Below are 17,757 nucleotides of genomic sequence, written 5' to 3'. Positions count from 1 at the left end.
AAAGAAAGACAATAATTTCAATGCATTGATGAAAAAGCGCGCTTCCATCGGCTCGATTCGGGAGCGCTCGGCTTCAACCGGATCGAACTGTTGGTGATTGGACGCGGATTCCGAGTCAGCGAAACGTGAATCAGTCGGCGTTGACGGCAAGGAGTATCGAGTTCGATTTGGAGCGGTATAGAAACAAAAAGTTTGTCGGTGCGTGTCGCCGGTGAATGAAGCGGGCTAATTATTACGTGCGATGGCCGCGTGCTGTAGCGAGCAGGCATCATCCAGCTCGGGAAACGTAACGAAAAAGTCACCTGCGGCCGCCGCGAAATCAGTCTGTTGGCAACATAGACTGTTCGGTAAACAACTATCGCGGTGCAGTCAGGTTAATCAGCAAGACACAAAACCGTGCGATGCAAGTGGTGTGCTCGTCGATGAAGACGGTCGACCAACTTGTGAAGTGATCGGTGTATACTTTAGTTTCATTAATCCCGGTGCTACCTGCGATGACTTTACACGTCAACTACTTGATTTGTACACGAATGTCAACTTGTCGCATACAGAGAATGACCGGGATGCAGAAAATTCCAGCAGAGGAAGAGAAAGGAGGAAAAAGTTCGAGGTCGTGCACGTGGTTCTTTGGAGTAACGTAGCCGATGTCCTCGACTTTGAAGAGAGTTTCCGTGCACACGTTTCCGAGTTACCCTGGTTGGCTGTACCGAATTTAGATTATGAGAGGAAGGTAAAATTTATTACTTTTATTTCTTTATTTCCTTTTGATCACATTAACTCCATTTATTAAAATGTTTTTAGATATAATTTTTGTTGTATTTCTATTTTATTGAATTTTTTTTTTATCTTTCTATCTTTTCTCTCTCTCTATATATATATATATAGGAATATCCTAATATACAACATATATATTAATATCTATTATATGCAACTATATTAAAGAAAAATATCGTAAATATATCACAATATATTGATACTAATATATACATATATATATTTAAAAAAAACATACATATACATTAATATTAATATATATATTTTTTATAAATTTTTTAAAATTACATTAACAATTTCATTAATAATCTTATTATAATTTAGCAAAAATTCTTTTTCCTAAAGTTTCTAAGAAAGGAGAAAGATATATATTCTTGTTTAAAATATTTTCATTTATTATTTATTTTTTTATTTTATATTTTACATGCGCAATATATTTTCTTTTCTTCGATCGTTTTGGTTCAGCAATTTTTTATTTTAAAATTATAATAAACGAAAGAACAATTTCTACTTCCATTCATTTTTTAAAACGATATCACAGAATCTTTATTACTTTGATTAACGTAGCCATGCATAAATTTCACTTAAATTCAATTATATAATTACATACTTTTAAGCCGAATAATAATTGCAATGGTTATTCAAATAATTTCTTATTCAAATATTTCACAAATTATAAAAATATTTCTATCAATTTGATACAATATATAAAATAAGTGATTTCCATGTTTCATTTCGCAACTTACAGTTTTTTTTCGTACATTTTACGATTTTTCGTCTGCTATGCGAATTTTACGGTCAGACGGGCTATGATCAATTGAGGCGAGCGTATCATTTGAAATTTGTATACACATGTCTGTCATAAAGTTACACATGTACACATAGAAGGGGTACACATGCCGTTATGCAGAAGGACCGTGCGCGCAGTGCCTTTTTTATTTCCAACGGGTGTTTTAACCCCTCGCCAGACGTGCTATTTAGGGTCCGATTTTATTTGCACCGACACACAAGGCAGAGTCGACTTTCTCTAACTAAAAATCGTTCGTAATATTTTCTACAAAACATCTGCTCCTCTATAGCTTGCTACGAATATGCTTTCAGTTCAGATCAAATGTTGTTTTTTAATGACATCGATGAAATTCGTTCCTGTAAAAGTTCTTCTTGAAATTCTTTCCTTTTTTTATATTTTATACGTTTAAATTTTTAAATTGCATAGTATAAAAGATATGTCTATAAAAATAATTCTATAGATTATCAAAAAGTAATCTTAGATATTTTAATAAAAGATTAATATTAATTAAAATAAGATTCCTTTACAAAAAGAGCTGTATGAACTGGAAATTTTCAAACGAATAATTTTAAAAATTTTACAAAGTATTTGCATTATTTTCGTTTATTTATTATTCGTTTTAATTGAAAACGAGTAAATGAATAAATCCAAATTGAGATGAGAAATGTTATTCGCGGAGATTAAATGCAGACGGCAGACCGGCTTCGTACATTGATCTTTTCATCACCCACGCACCTCGATGATGACGCACATATCTCTTGTCTCGAAAGTTTGAGTGACTTTACGTTACATTACTACACTTTGCACACACATAACGAATATTCGGTTTCCCCCGTATTACTTTTTATCCACGTTAACGAGGTTCTAGTATTGCATTGGTATAACGAATTCAAAAGGAAAAAGGAAAAGAGGAATAAAGAAAAAGAAAGTAACGTATAGCTTTCTATATCGAAGTTCGAATCAACTGGTTGAATCGTTTGTCCATATAGATAGAGATAGAAAATTTCTATGAAAGATGACAATTTTTGATACTTATTCAGTGTATACGCATTGTATAGCAGCATGTGAATGTAAGAAGCGATCGGAGGTCGTTATTCTGTCTTTTTTCCACGATCATTAGTCAAGCCACTCAAGTTATTCGTGTTGTAATACATATACATATACTCAACAGTCTCTGATTCGTGAGTAAATGTAACGATAAGCGTCCTGCGCAATTAGCGTCAAGTAGCTTCGTGATTCTTCCTTGCTCGTTATTCCGCCTATCTACCTGATCCATGTTGGGAATCACCCCCTTGAAATCGTAGCTTCTTTGTACACCGTTCCATTCATTTAACAATGAGAAGAGCAACTTTCGTTTCTGAAACATAGTAAGAAAGAAACGATCAAATTCTTCTTTCTCTTTCTCTCATACACATATAATCTCCTTTTTCAACTTTTATTTAAAGAAATCCGAGACCTGAATTCCCAATGAATATTGAGAATCTTTAAACATCCTTTAAGCAAACTTTTAATTCTTTGTCGAAATGTTTTAAGTGATATTTTATGACGTTATAACATAAGTTCAAAAAGATAATTAAGTAATTGGAAGAGGTTATATATAACAAATCTATCGCAATGTTACCATGCATCGTTAATACAGATCGTATTGACATCTGCTGGCAGCTTCTGAAGTTGATATCTTCTTAAGAAAGGAATAAAGAGCTGTCCAGTTTGTTTGACAAAACTGAACGTTTACTAGTGTTGTGGTATGAGGGGATGGTGCTACAATGTCCGGCTGCTTGAACAGCTAAGTAATAGAGGTACGCTGCTCATCGTTTGTACGACGTAAACCGTTTCATAAAGGTACACGCCTTTACCTTGGATGGGGAAGCAGCCGAGAAAAAGAGTGAAGCCGACCAACCTTTGCATTCGGGGTGGCCGACCCATATCTTCCGCAAATAGCTTTCTCATTCGACCGGCGAGATCAAGAAAGCGACGAAAGGTAGCAAACGAAAAGAGAGGAGAGATACGTGTTTACGTTTGAATATACATCGGAAGGAAGGAGAGAGTGAATCGGTGGCGATACAGGTCTCTTCCCACGAAAACGAGTGAAATGGAAGGAAGAAAAAAGGAATAAGAGAAACGTTGGAATCTAGATAGACTGTGAGGTAGTTCGTACACAGAGTGGCCCGTACGCGGCGCTATGTAACCCCTTTCCTTCTCTTTGCTTCCTTTCCACCCACCCACATCCACTCCTCTCCTGCTCCTGTCTGCTTTTTAGCTGGCATATCGTGTAGATTACACACGACCTACTCGGCAGTGGTCAAAGGAAAAGTGAAGTACGTGCGAATCGCCCGAATAAATGTATTCCAGTGCCTATGACTCGAAAACTCGCGTGAAACCTTCCCAATGCTTTGACGTTGTACAACCAACAGTATCATACTGATAAAAGTGGTAAAAAATTGCACGAGAAAAAAAATTAAATGTTCTACGTCATTTGCCGCAAACGTACGGATGCTCTCTCAATGTCTTTTATCTATTTAATTCGTCTCGCCAGAGATCATCTTAATTCGATTTATTTAAGCGAGATTAATTTTCTTTTGCGTTTCTTTTTTTTTTTTTTTTTCTTTTTCTTTTAGAACATACTTCGATGACATCGTGAATCTCAAACACGTATCCATTGTCGTTCGTTAACCCTTACAAAATCGATTCTCGGTAGGATGGAAACTATTCTTCTATGTTCCGCAATATTTTCAGATTGTACGTAAACGTATAGTCGTTTGCGTGTAATTGAAAGCATGGTAGTCTTAAGACGCTGCTGGGGTTGACCAATGGAAATACAGTGGTCTCGTCAGTCTCGGTCGGACGAGAGATGTCGGGAGGCCGCGATATCTGTATATACCAGGGGTGCGCAACTCCATATAACAAGAATTTATCCTCATCCCTTCGTTAAATCGATTATTAACGTTTATAAATCACATTGAATTATATTTAATCTATATTATAAATACACATATAAATACAATAATACAAATCGTTAAACATTTATGTAACGAAATGAAAGACATGCAAAGTTTTATCCATAATTTAAATTAAATAAAAATTCTAAAGCTAATAAAATTCAAAAACATTGATGGAATAGATAGATGAAAAAGAAATGAACGATCATTTTCTTTCATAATTTTTACTATATAATTTCAACATATATTTTTATTAAGACTATTTTTCATTTTTTTGATTATCAAAAGATTCATAAATTTGAATTCAAACGAATCTCGATAAGAAAAGTAATCTTGGAAAGATATTCACATTCATAAATAAAATATTATCGCGAGTACAATGCAAAATATGCACGTATAAGAATAAACCGTTTAACGGTAAGAAAGTTTTTCCGCAAAATTTACCGCGACAAAGCGGGTGTTGTGCACCTCTGCCGTTCACGAAGGAGGCGATTGAACGCGCGCGAACGAGTCAACAGTGATCTCATCCCTTCCCCTCCATCGCTCGTCTTCTACCCGATGTCACGGTATGGCAAGGGGTTTCCCTTGCCAAGAAGAGAGAAAGAGAAAGAGAAAGAGAGAGACCAAGCGACCAGAGTGTCTGGTAGGAAACGAACAGTAAAAAACATTCACTTTCCAAATTATCCTGTCCATTTCCTATCTAAAATATTCTCTTCCGCATTCATATGCTCAAAATAATTAATTAGAAACAACATAATTCCTTCCAATTATCGATTTTAACAAGTGCAATCTTTCTTACCGACGGATATTCGACGTTCGATTATCGTTACAAATATACCTACAAGGAATATCTAATTTTATCCATGTTTCAATGATACGCGCTCGATGAAAATAATGGTATGACGCGAATATTTTTCGTACCGATACAAACCCCGGGTGGAGAAAGGGAATCGACGAGGGTAAGCGGGCGATGGAGCAAGGACGACACAGGGGAACGAGCAAGCAGGAGCGATGGAAGTGGCGTGGTAGGGGACATACAGACCACCGGGGGAAATAACGACAGCACCGTGGAGCGAGCGGCAGCAAGGGAGGACGTACGCGTTATCGACCGCTCGAGACGGAGACGGCGAACGAACGTATATATACGCGGAGCGTAGGAACGAACGAGAAAATATACGAAGGGACGAGGTAATGCCTCCCTGTGGAGGGTCGCGATAACGTACGACGTCGCGCGTTCGGCTACCTAGAGAAGACCCTTCTTGCCTTATTCCGACGCTCGCCCCTTTTGTGTGCTCGCGGTCGCAACGTATCGACTGAGAATTTTACTTCGTTCTTTGATTTCGTTCGATCCGCGGGGAGAAACACCGCGGAAACTATGGAGAGAAAAGAAAAGTGCCAGGGTGAAAGTTTCGGTGTAGGATCGATCGATTTGTTTGCCAACGCTCGCGACAGGTGTCGGATAGCGAAGATTTATTGAAATCTCTCTTCCTCTTTTTCTCGCTTCCTCTTTTTATCTCTTATTCTTTTGAACACTGATGGAGATATCCTTTTGTCTCCGGCCGACAGCTATTCGATTCTTTTACTTGATTCACTATCGTTTTCGTTTCAAATGGAATGGATTGAATGAATTGCGAGAATGTTTTTGTTGAATTTTTTGAACGTTTTTAAATGACAAAGTTGCAAAATTGATTGTGAAATCAATGATATTTATAATATTTTTAGGAATCGAACGAAACAAATGGGGGGAGGGGAAATAAAAAGTAAATGGAATAATTATATGAGAAACGAAGCGATGATATGAACAAATTATTCGTCATCAAAAAATCTGAAATGATTGAAAATTATATCACCTCTTAGACTGTTCTTCATTATCTAGTCTGTATAAAAGCCTTCTGCAATATGTCCATTGTGCTTCGATCTCGTCTGCTCCTTTTGTTCTCTTGTAATCAGACAGCTTAACGGGAATCGGTATTCAATGCTAACGAACATTGTGATCGATCATCTTTCTAAGAGACCTATGTAAGTTTTTTCCAATGCGATCGGTCAATGCACGTTTTATGATCTCAAAAATCGATGTTCTATTTGGAACGAATACAGTTTCGAATATTTTAAGGATTATATTATTTATTTATACAAGATATAAAACACTATATTTTATATACTATATTTTATATTTAATATTGTATATATAAATCTCTGACATAAGATTATCAAATATATTTTCTTTATAAAAAATATAATACGAAATCTAGTAATCTCTAAATTAAATTGCAAAATAGCATCAGAAGCTTCACCAACAGCACCTTCTTCATTATACAAGTTCATTTCAAACTACAAAAAATTCAAAATAGTGCAGCTGAAGAAAATAGTTACAGCTGCCGCCTATTTCAGAATTCACAAAAGAATTTCCACTGAGGTCTGCAGCTTTTGAGATAGCTATCCTTCTTTATCACCACTGAAGCAAGAACTTCTCTTCGCTTTCTTATCATCTCTGTTTTCACGGTTGATGCTACTACAATCGTGCAGTCTGCTAGAAGAGACCGACAATCCTTATTACCAACAGAACTCCGTTCACCAACCTTTGTCCCATCAAAATATAGACATTTTTTTTTTTTAAAAAAGGAAAAAAAACGAAAAAAAAAATTGCCAATATTTCTCTCGATTCATGCAATGAAAGTGTTGATTATTATTCAGAAAGAGACGAAAATCTGATATCGTCCGGATTATCCTTGTGTACACATTTTTTTCTCATACACGTTCATCCTTTCTTATCTTTTCCGGCTTGAAAAACTTTCAACCAGTTTCTGCTATCATGCTCAAGCCCTTTTCCTCCATCTCCCTTCCACTCCCTTCCCTTTTTGCCTCTTGTAGTACTGTAATCATGCAGTGCTGGGGTAGAAGGGATAGCACTCATTGTCAGCAGACATTACTCCCCTGTAGACACTCGTTGCGCCCTTTTTCGCCGTGCTTGAATTTCGTTGCGTGCTGGAAGGATAACGAAAGAAACAGTGGCGGCGCTGCGTGTTACGAATTTCTTGAACGTGCACACGCGTTGCTCCATTCGTTTTATCGCCGTTCGCGTTATTCCTCTCACGCTTCCTGAAATTGATGGGTTTCGATCTTTCTCCCTTTTTTCTCCCTCTCTGTCTGTCTATCTGTCTCTGTCTTTCTCTCTCCTCTCTTTTTTTAACTTGTAGCCAATACTCACGCGCCGTGCGAGCTGAATTCAAACGGCGATTTACATGACGGAACACGATCTTTCGTAAAATCATGCGATGTAAAACATCGATGGGAATTGCATTATGGCTTTGATTAGTGTAATTTACGATTATTGAATGGCAAGAAAGTTCTAGTTAAAAACACGTTGGCACGTAGAGTTTTCTCTCTTTTATTAATTATCTATAATGTTGTTTTGCCGGTAGAGGGGGATAACGTTCCAAACGTATCGTATTTCAACGCAACTTTTTATACACGAGTTTAGGGTAAAACTTTTTAAATTGTTTGTGTTTGATATCCTTCGTTCTCACGTTACTCATATATCTATGTATATCTAATATTTAGAGAGTAAATAATTTCTATCAACACGTTTGGTGGTCTGAATGAAAAAAGTCGTAGATATATTGATTTATTGATTTCTTTCAAAAAAAAAGAATTTATATAAATAGAATATGAGACTTTAGTTATTTATTTAGTGATTAATTAAAGATTTCAATTGTAGAATAACTTGATATATTTATATATTTTATCAAATTATATTACTTAACCTTAATTTTCAACAACTATATAAACGTTAGATAATAAATTATAAATTTATACTTTTTAAATAACATTTGTTTCTTACTTTTTCGCTATCACCGTTTGACGAGAAAAAGTTGAGACACCTTGTATATAATTGTATATTTTGTTCTCGATTTCATACTTTGATTGACCAAGCTGTACAGATTATTTCTACCCGTCGAATATAAATCCCTTACGACTTAAAACAAAGAACCGGTAACTCTCGCGAATATTTATGAAGAAGGTTTTAAGGATCTCACGATCGAAATTGAAATACTCTTACAGGCGATCAAGTATCTCTTTTACAGACCAGACTGACTCGGAGGTATCGGATAAAGGCCGGTGTACCGACTTTGATTTTATTGGACGGTTCTAACGGCTCGGTGGTAACCAGAGGAGGCGTAGAGCGAACCATCGCCGATCCGAGCGGGGCTGAATTTCCTTGGAAGCCTCCTCATCCGAAAGCTGCACTCGAGGATGGACCCTTATTGTCATGTGGGGCACGCGATAGTAACGAACCCATGCTACACGAGGAATTGCGTCATTGCTTTAAGGGTGTTTATTTCAGCGCACACTGGGTATATATGCATTTATGTATTTTTATAATAATATATGATCGTATTGTTACCAAGGATATTGGAAAACTGATATATACACCTATGTATATATTTTTTCTAATTATAAACTGTTTGTTACTCCAGTTTTCCTTCGCGATGATCGATTAGCAATCTATTTTATCTCTTATGTTGTTTAAAAATTTATTAAAATCTTGTATAAAAAACTTGTATAAAAATTTAAATAAAAATTTCAATATAAATTTTATTTATCAAGATAGAAAAAAAACATTATATAGTTAACATATTGAAACGAATCTTCATTAAAGTATAAAAGTATAGGAATATATATATATATATATATTTTTTTTTATATAGTGTCCACCTTGTAAAGCATTTACCCCACAACTTGTGGATACCTATCAGCGAATTCGAGAGAGAGGTCACGATTTCGAAGTAATTTTCGTGAGTTCAGATAGGTAAATTATTAAAAAAAATATATATTATTTATTTATTTTCAATACAAAATGAAATATATCTTATATCATAATATTTGTAAGTTGATATTTGTAATAATATTTATGAATTTTATGATATTATAGGAGTGAAGAATCTTATAACGTTTATATTGAAACGATGCCTTGGTTGAGGATACCTTTTAGTCAAGAAGAGAGACGACGAAAATTAGCGAGAGCTCTCGACGTACAAGCAATACCCACTTTAGTGATACTTGATCCCCGAGATAATATTATAACTTTGGATGGTCGAGCAGAGTTAATCGAAGATCCTGAAGGGCTGGTAAATGAAAATTTGCAGAATTGACCAAGATTATTTTATCATTTTGTACTTTTTGTGATATTTTTTTAATTTTTCAGAATTTCCCGTGGACCAGTCGTTTGGTGAATATTTTAACTGAAAAATATGCTACTTCATTGCACGATGCACCGGCAATTATTCTTTTTGTCGGTAAGTTTATAATTTTTACGTACAAAATGGCGAAAAAGAAAACTTTCTACTTGATTTTTTTTACCTCGTTATTATATCTTAACAGAAGGTGAAGATTGTGAGATTCAATTCGCAGAAAGCGTATTATTGCCAGCAGCACAAGCATACAGACAAGATAGACCTGATTATGATCCAAATTATGATGATCCAGATGATATTTTACAGTTTTATATAGCATTAGATGTAAGGATTAATTTTATATAAATATAACAGATATATTTATTCTTAATCTAATGGATATTATTCTTATTATAGTGTGAAACGTCGGATATTCTTCGTGAATTTGTCGGTTTAGATGATGCTGTACCCCTCTTAACAGCAATTGATATACCTCGAGGAATTTATGTAGTTATGGAGGATGGTGCCGAAATAACTGTAGATTCTGTACAACAATTTGTCGATGGATTTCGTAATGACAAATTACCTATAAACAAAATAGCCGCGGTACATAAAACTGGTAAAAATGATTATGTTTCTACTTGAATTTTTTTTTAAATCAATTGACAATTTTATACAAAATATTGGAAGCCATATGAAGGAAGGAGCAGTTAAGTTTTTACGTGGTCATTATACAACCACAGAAAAAGAAACCCCATCCTCTCTTCTCAATCCTATCTCTGTGATACCATTGCTCCTTTCGTAGGAAGGATCTTGCGTAAAATGGCGCTTGTATTCGCACACCCTTTTGTGGAAGTAACCAAAAGACATGTATTATATATCATAGTCAATAAAAACTGAGCGAATTGTATTTTTAAGTGTACACACATGCACACGTTAATATATTATATAATGTATTACTTAATAAACGCCAAATGAACACGTCGAACATATCTTGAATTAGCAAATGTTCGTTATTAATTCAATTCTCCGTATAATTACTAATCGTTAATTTCATATTTTAATTAAAATTATTTTACAAATTAAAAAATAAATGAATGTAAAAAATTGAATAAATTTATTGATACTTTTTTTAAGTTAATTTTGTTTTCATATAAAAAATTATACCTATTATATATCATTTATATTACAAATTTATGTTATTTTATTTCTTACGTTTTACCCTGGATTTTGATTATTATTTATTTAACTGAAAATATTTTTTTAATCAATTATTTCGTGAAAATGGAATAATAATAAATGAAAATTTCACAATATATATAGCATTAATTTTGTTTTGTACACGTATCTACAATATGATTAAAGCTAAATTTGTCACTAGTTATAAAACAAATATTACTAATTTATATTCATTAGTTACAATATGTCACAAAAAATGTCATAAAAAATAAAACATGTTTAATTGATCCCATCGTCGTATTTTTTAAAAAGATTTCATTATCATTATTTTGTACTATTTTTCTAAAAAATAAATAATAAGAAAATTCTTTTTTCAAAAGATTTTCAAAAAATTTTCATATGTCAAATAAATCATTAAAATTTTAAGCTAGAAGTGCTGCCAGAGCATCCAAAAATTTTGGTCTTTCTTCAATTTTCAGTCTTATTACTGAAACATAAAATATTAATATTTAAAAAACTTTTTAAAAATTACTACTAAAACTACATTTTAAAAATAAAAAATTAAAAAAAAACATAACATACTTGTTGTATCAAAATAATCTGCTTCTATATAACAATTTGTATTTTTAGCTGCTTGTTCAAAAGCTCTTCCAAATAAACTATAATTATAAAGTATCATAAAATAATTTAACATTCTTTTAAAATATTTTGATAATGAATTTAAATTAATTACTTATAATTACCTTCTTGGTTGATCTTCACACACTGGAGGTATACCAACCATAAAACAGAGACGCTCTTCTGCATTATATATTGAAGAAGCTACAAGTGGCCATTCTGATGCCCGTCTATTTTTCGAAGAATCTACATAAGCCTTTAAGGTAAACTGAGCCAACATCATCAACGGATATGGATGCGCAAATACAAGACTGTCAGCAGTTCCGTCTGAAATAATTATGTAAAGAAATGAACCAGCGCTTTTAATTTGCTTCATTTGTAAAATTGCCTGTGCAGTCTTAAAAATACTAATAAGCATAAGCTTTGCTTTTTCTACGCCGTTTTCTAAAATATCTTTTTTTGTACGAGATAAACAATCCGACGCATCTAAAAAACAGCGTTGTGGTAACTTTTCTTTTGACTGAAACATTAAAAAAAAGTTAATATACTAACATGTTATTTTAAAAGTCATTAAAGAAATAAGAACTAACATAAATATGTAAATACTAAAAACTTACAGAGGATTCCATTAAAGCAAGCATAGCATAAACTATATCTGAAGCACAATATTTAAATTTATAACCATATTGAAGAGTAAAACTTGTCCCAATTACAGTATCTAGTTTATATTTTCCTGCTAATTTTTCAACCATTTGTCTTAATTCTTGTCTAAGTGCAAGATCCATTGCAGAAAATCGTTGTTTTGATTGTGCTAGAGGTAAGCCCATTTCTGCCAATAATTCTTTTAACCGTTGTTCTCCTCTAAGAGACCAAAGTCGTAATGATACTGCAGTTGGTACTGTATGTCTTAAACTAGCTTCTACAGTCCAATGTCGATATAATACAAGTAAGAGACTACATTTCTATGTAAAGAAATAAATTTTATATTATATCATATTATATTATATTATATCAATTTTATATTACATTATATACTATAAATTTTACAAAAATTTAATTCTAAAGGATACTCTTTATCATAGGTAATTTTTACTGCACTTTGCTGCTGTGGTTTATCGTCTTCAGTTCCTTGTTTATGAGATAATCTAGATACATGGGCTTGAAGAAAACCTTCTTCGAGTATACTTAATCTTGATTCTATCTTATCAAGAATAGTTCGTTCTGTACAACCAACTATAGCCCACCAAATCATATCTAGATTATCTTTTGACATACTCCATGCCATTTCATACATAAGCATTGCACTCTATAGAAATATAAAATATATTTTAATTCTTATATTCTATAAAAATTTTATATTCATATATTTTAATAATCCATACTGATTTGCCATAGTAACTATATTGTGTGTAATTAAATAAAATAGTTGCTCTTTTCTCAGACCACTCTCTTCGTCCAGCTCTTTTAATAATATCTTCTTCATTTAATCTTCGTCTTTTTCTTTGAGATTCATCATTGTCTAATTCTTCATTTGTTTCACTTTCATCAGACTAAAAATTGCAAAAAAAATTTTTCCAATATGTTTATTATTTATATATTATTCAATATCCAATTAAAATAATAATATGTAATAAAAAATTAAAATAAATTAATTACTGAATCATCTTTGAAAATATCATTATATTCTGGAATTTCATCATCTTCATCAATTTTACCAAGTATGCGTACTTGATCTTCTGAATATACATTACATAAATCATAAGGCCTATGGCTATCAAGAATGTAAAATATCACAGATTCTACAGGTTGTAATAAATCCACCAAGTCTAATGTACCTCCACAATTTATAAAAATAACATTTTTTATCTAAATAAATATTAAATATTAATAAAGTTTAATATGAGGAAATATATGTACTTATGTGTTTCTTAAATTTTTATTACATCTTCACAATTTTCTTCAAAAGCATGAACCATATCTTGAATACCTTGAACAGGTACAAGTGTATATATCATATTATCATTTTTAAGTAATTGTTGTAAAATTCTACAGGCACAAATAGCATCAACATCAAAATTAACCAATAGTAGGCATCTCTATAATAAAGAATTTATATTAATATTTTCAATTATATAAAACAATTGAAAATAAGATAAATTATATAATAATGTATCCAAAAAAAATAAGTTAAATAAATTGTAGAATAATTTAAAAATGTATTTATAATTTTAGAAAAAATTACTTAACCTAAACAACAATAAAATAATAAATTTTTAAAACAGAATAACTTACGTCACTTTTTATTAAACGATAAAATCCTCTTTCTAAGTTGTCGACAAACATGATGCAGTGATTTTTGGCATGAGAATATTTTTTATATTCACTGCTCGGTCCTTATTATATTTCACCGGTTTCACCCACCCCCAGTTTACCGCGTAAACTAACTTTCAATTCAAAAGTGGATGCTTGTTATACAGAATATAAAACATTAGTATAGCATCACTATAAATTCATAGCAATTATATAAAATATTTAAATTTATTCAGATTCTTTACATAATGTGCAAAATTATAAGATATAATGTAGAATATTTATATTTTATATTTTTATATAATATAAAAGATATTTTTTTAAGAATTGAAAATATATAATTAAATTTAAATATAACTGGACATAACATAGAAAATATTACATATAGATATGAATGAAGTATTTTATGATAATCAACAATTTTTTATTTTTATTATTCTATATATTATTAGTATCAAATTTATTTCTATTCTCTCTCTTTCTTTTTTCTTTTTTATTTAAAATTAAATATTTTAATAAATCATAAAATATTCTTTTTAATCCTATTCTAATTTTATGTATTGTAGCACATCTAAACTATATATTACCAATGATACGAAGTAAATATAGTGTACACTGGACGCTAAATGCAGTGGCTCCCGCGTGTTTGGTGTCGCCTTGGATCAGAAGTACACGTGTAGTTTCTACTTATTTCAAAATGGCAGAAAGCGGTAATTGTTATTAATTTTATTCGTATATTATATTATTTAATGTATTATCTATTATATTGTATTTCTTAATTTAAATCAGCGTTCTTAATTTATATACAAAAATGAGAAAACATATTTAACTTCTGTTATAAATATCAATTAAAAATTTAGCGGTATAAACACGTGTCTTGATATCTAATAAAAATTCTATTAGAAATTTTGTTCTAATTGCGATATAATAAACATATTGTATATATTTATTTTATATAAAATTATTTTAGCATTTATGCGTGTAATTATTATGCTTAGAATAATCTTGATTTGTTGATACTTGTAATAAACATAATTTCATAGGTTAATTTATATTTTTATTATTTAGATAAAAGTAAAAAAAAAAGCAAAAAGAAATCTCTTGGAGAGATTCAAGTAACAATGAAATGTCAACTTGAACCTTCAGATGAAATTGTAAAACTTGAATATAAGGATTGGCCTCTTTTATTTAAAGTATGTGATATAAAATATATTAGTCTATTTTATAATTTAATTAATTTTTTTATATAGATAAAATTTAATATAATTATATATTTTTTTTAGAATTTTGACAAAATGCTTACTCGTACAAAACATTTTACACCTTTAACTAGTGGATCAACACCTTTACATCGTACTTTATCTGAATATATAAAATCTGGTTGTATTAATCTAGACAAACCATGTAATCCCTCATCACATGAAGTTGTTGCATGGATAAAAAGAATTTTGAAAGTAGAAAAAACTGGTCATTCTGGTACTTTAGATCCTAAAGTATCTGGATGCTTAATAGTATGCATTGATAGAGCAACAAGATTAGCTAAATCACAACAATCTGCTGGAAAAGAATATATTGCAGTTTTTAAATTACATTCTGCTCCAGAAAGTTTACAAAAGGTAAATATATCTATGTTAAAATTAAAATGTTGTATTTGTTATCATTAAGAAATTAATATTAATAAAAAATTAATATAGGTAAGTCAAGCATTAGAAAAATTACGTGGTGCACTCTTTCAACGGCCACCACTTATCTCTGCAGTGAAGCGTCAGCTTCGTGTGAGAACAGTTTATGACAGTTGGTTCCTTGACTATGATGAAGAACGTAATATGGGAGTGTTTAGAGTTAGTTGTGAGGCTGGTTCATATATTAGAACTATTTGTGTTCATCTCGGCCTCTTCTTAGGCACTGGTTGTCAAATGCAAGAATTACGTAGAAATCGTTCAGGTGTTCAATCTGAAAATGATGGAATGGTTACTATGCATGATATACTTGATGCTCAATGGTTATATGAAAACCATGGAGATGAATCTTATTTGAGAAGAGTAATTAAACCATTAGAAGCACTTTTGATAAATCATAAAAGAATTATTGTAAAAGATAGTGCAGTATGTATTAATATATTATCTACATAAATATATTTTTTATCAAGAAAAAATATATTTCTTTATAATTATTAATATTATATAATTATATTATATATTAATATAGGTAAATGCTATTTGTTATGGAGCTAAAATTATGTTACCAGGAATTTTAATGTATGATGATGGTATTGAATTGAATCAAGAAATTGTAATAGTAACTACAAAAGGTGAAGCTATAGCACTTGGTAAGTATTAATGTAAAAAAAATTATACATTATTTATAATCCTAATTTAATTAGCAATAGAATTTTTTATTATTTTTAATCATTTAATTTTCACTTTTAAATAAATATTTTAAGATTCTATTTGCAATTTTTTTTTTTGTTATAGCTATAGCTCTTATGACATCTCCTACAATGACAACTTGTGATCATGGTGTAGCTGCTAAAATTAAAAGAGTAATAATGGAAAGAGATGCATATCCAAGAAAATGGGGTTTGGGACCCAAAGCTTCCATAAAAAAACGTATGATAATTGAAGGAAAACTAGATAAATATGGAAAACCAAATGAAAATACACCTGCTGATTGGTTGGCAAATTATACAGATTATTCCACATCTGCAATTAAGGTATTTTGTTTCTTTTCCATTTTTTTGTATGTTTAGTTATTAAAATTAATTTACTTAAGTTTTATATATTAATTAGACTGAAGAAAATGGAGTTACTGATCCTGTATCTAAGAAACGAAAATGGGAAGAATTAGTTTCACAATCTACAACAGAAGTTTCAATAAAAGAAGAAAAAATTGACGAATCAGAATTAACATCACCAAAAGAGAAGAAGAAAGATAAAAAAGAAAAGAAAAAAAAGAAGAAAAAAGAAAGGACAGAATCTGAAGCTGATGAATCTATGGCAGTGGAAGTTGCAACTGAGGTAAAATAATTTGTATTTAATTTTCATATTTAATATTTATAAAAAATAAAATATTTTATTATTATAATTAATAGGAATCGCCGATAAAAGAAGAAAAAAAGAAAAAGAAAAAGAAGAAAGATAAAGATCAACATCAAGAAGAACCACTTGCAAGTTGAAATAATTTCTCAAATATATAATTATTAAAATATAACTATTTCAATTTTTTAAGAATAAGAAAAATGCTACACTACTTTATGAAAGTAAATGCAATCTCTTATTCAAAGATAATTCTTTAAAAATGTATACATATTCTGCAATCTTTGAAAGCTGTAAAAAAATATCCATATTCCGCAATATACATATATTATGGAACATTATATAAAATTGAAGAAAAAATATTTTATATGTTCTGTAAACTTGTACAAATCGTAATTCAAATCAGTTATATTTATAGTGGTCATTTAAATTATATTAAAAAATTCAATAATGCTATAGTATCTTTTATTAGTAATTGAATAAGAATTATTAGCCGAGTATTATAAATTTTACAAATGAAAATATATTGATACAATATTTAGTATCAATAAATGTATATAAATAATGAATCCCATTTGCAAAGTACTGTTATAGTATAATAAATTTTCATTAGGATTCTTTTATTGTAATAGTATTTTTTAAATTATGCATTTAATACTATGCAGTACTGCACAGGGTTAACATTTTTGTATCATGAAAAATATTGTCATCTATTGTTTTATTTTTTTTTCAGGCATTCATATATTTTAAAACATATATATACATATGTATATACATATATATATATATGTTTTATGTATAATAATAAATTATATATTATGTCTGAAAATGTGGCTGTCATATATTCATAAATACATTTTGAATAAAAATGTGAAAATCTACTTGTCCATTATTTGCATTTTTAATATAAAAATAAGTAGTACAAAAATTTTTATATG

General features: G+C 30.6%; 3 protein-coding genes and 1 long non-coding RNA gene across 4 annotated transcripts; 2 read left to right on the top strand and 2 right to left on the bottom strand.

Moving 5' to 3' along the window:
* The first annotated feature begins 94 nt into the window (after nt 1–94).
* On the top strand, nt 95–10,813 carry LOC108001927 (nucleoredoxin-like). The gene is made up of 7 exons (XM_017063256.3): nt 95–730; nt 8,589–8,858; nt 9,213–9,313; nt 9,437–9,632; nt 9,710–9,800; nt 9,886–10,022; nt 10,095–10,813. The coding sequence occupies exons 1-7, from the start codon at nt 242–244 to the stop codon at nt 10,320–10,322; spliced, it is 1,512 nt and encodes a 503-aa protein (XP_016918745.1). The 5' UTR covers nt 95–241; the 3' UTR covers nt 10,323–10,813.
* LOC133665839 (uncharacterized) lies at nt 1,146–3,532 on the bottom strand. The gene is made up of 2 exons (XR_009829236.1): nt 3,021–3,532; nt 1,146–2,921 (listed from the first exon to the last, which is right to left on the bottom strand). It is a non-coding gene; the product is annotated as an uncharacterized LOC133665839 (long non-coding RNA).
* Nucleotides 10,814–10,983: 170 nt separating the features above from the next.
* Nucleotides 10,984–13,971, bottom strand: LOC108001926 (cell division control protein 45 homolog). Its single transcript, XM_017063255.3, has 9 exons — nt 13,767–13,971; nt 13,418–13,570; nt 13,131–13,340; nt 12,857–13,024; nt 12,545–12,780; nt 12,092–12,428; nt 11,600–11,994; nt 11,439–11,515; nt 10,984–11,343 (listed from the first exon to the last, which is right to left on the bottom strand). The coding sequence occupies exons 1-9, from the start codon at nt 13,815–13,817 to the stop codon at nt 11,279–11,281; spliced, it is 1,692 nt and encodes a 563-aa protein (XP_016918744.1). The 5' UTR covers nt 13,818–13,971; the 3' UTR covers nt 10,984–11,278.
* Nucleotides 13,972–14,358: 387 nt separating this feature from the next.
* Nucleotides 14,359–17,703, top strand: LOC108001916 (H/ACA ribonucleoprotein complex subunit 4). Its single transcript, XM_017063239.3, has 8 exons — nt 14,359–14,494; nt 14,853–14,977; nt 15,068–15,400; nt 15,479–15,889; nt 15,993–16,113; nt 16,259–16,497; nt 16,574–16,801; nt 16,876–17,703. Exons 1-8 carry the CDS (start codon nt 14,374–14,376, stop codon nt 16,957–16,959), a joined length of 1,662 nt encoding a protein of 553 aa, XP_016918728.1. The 5' UTR covers nt 14,359–14,373; the 3' UTR covers nt 16,960–17,703.
* The last annotated feature ends 54 nt before the right edge of the window (nt 17,704–17,757 follow it).

The sequence above is a fragment of the Apis cerana genome, linkage group LG3 (genome assembly GCF_029169275.1).
Source record: "Apis cerana isolate GH-2021 linkage group LG3, AcerK_1.0, whole genome shotgun sequence".
Lineage (NCBI taxonomy): Eukaryota > Metazoa > Arthropoda > Insecta > Hymenoptera > Apidae > Apis > Apis cerana.
Note: the sequence above shows the minus strand (reverse complement) of the source record. Positions and strands in the feature narration are given on the sequence as shown.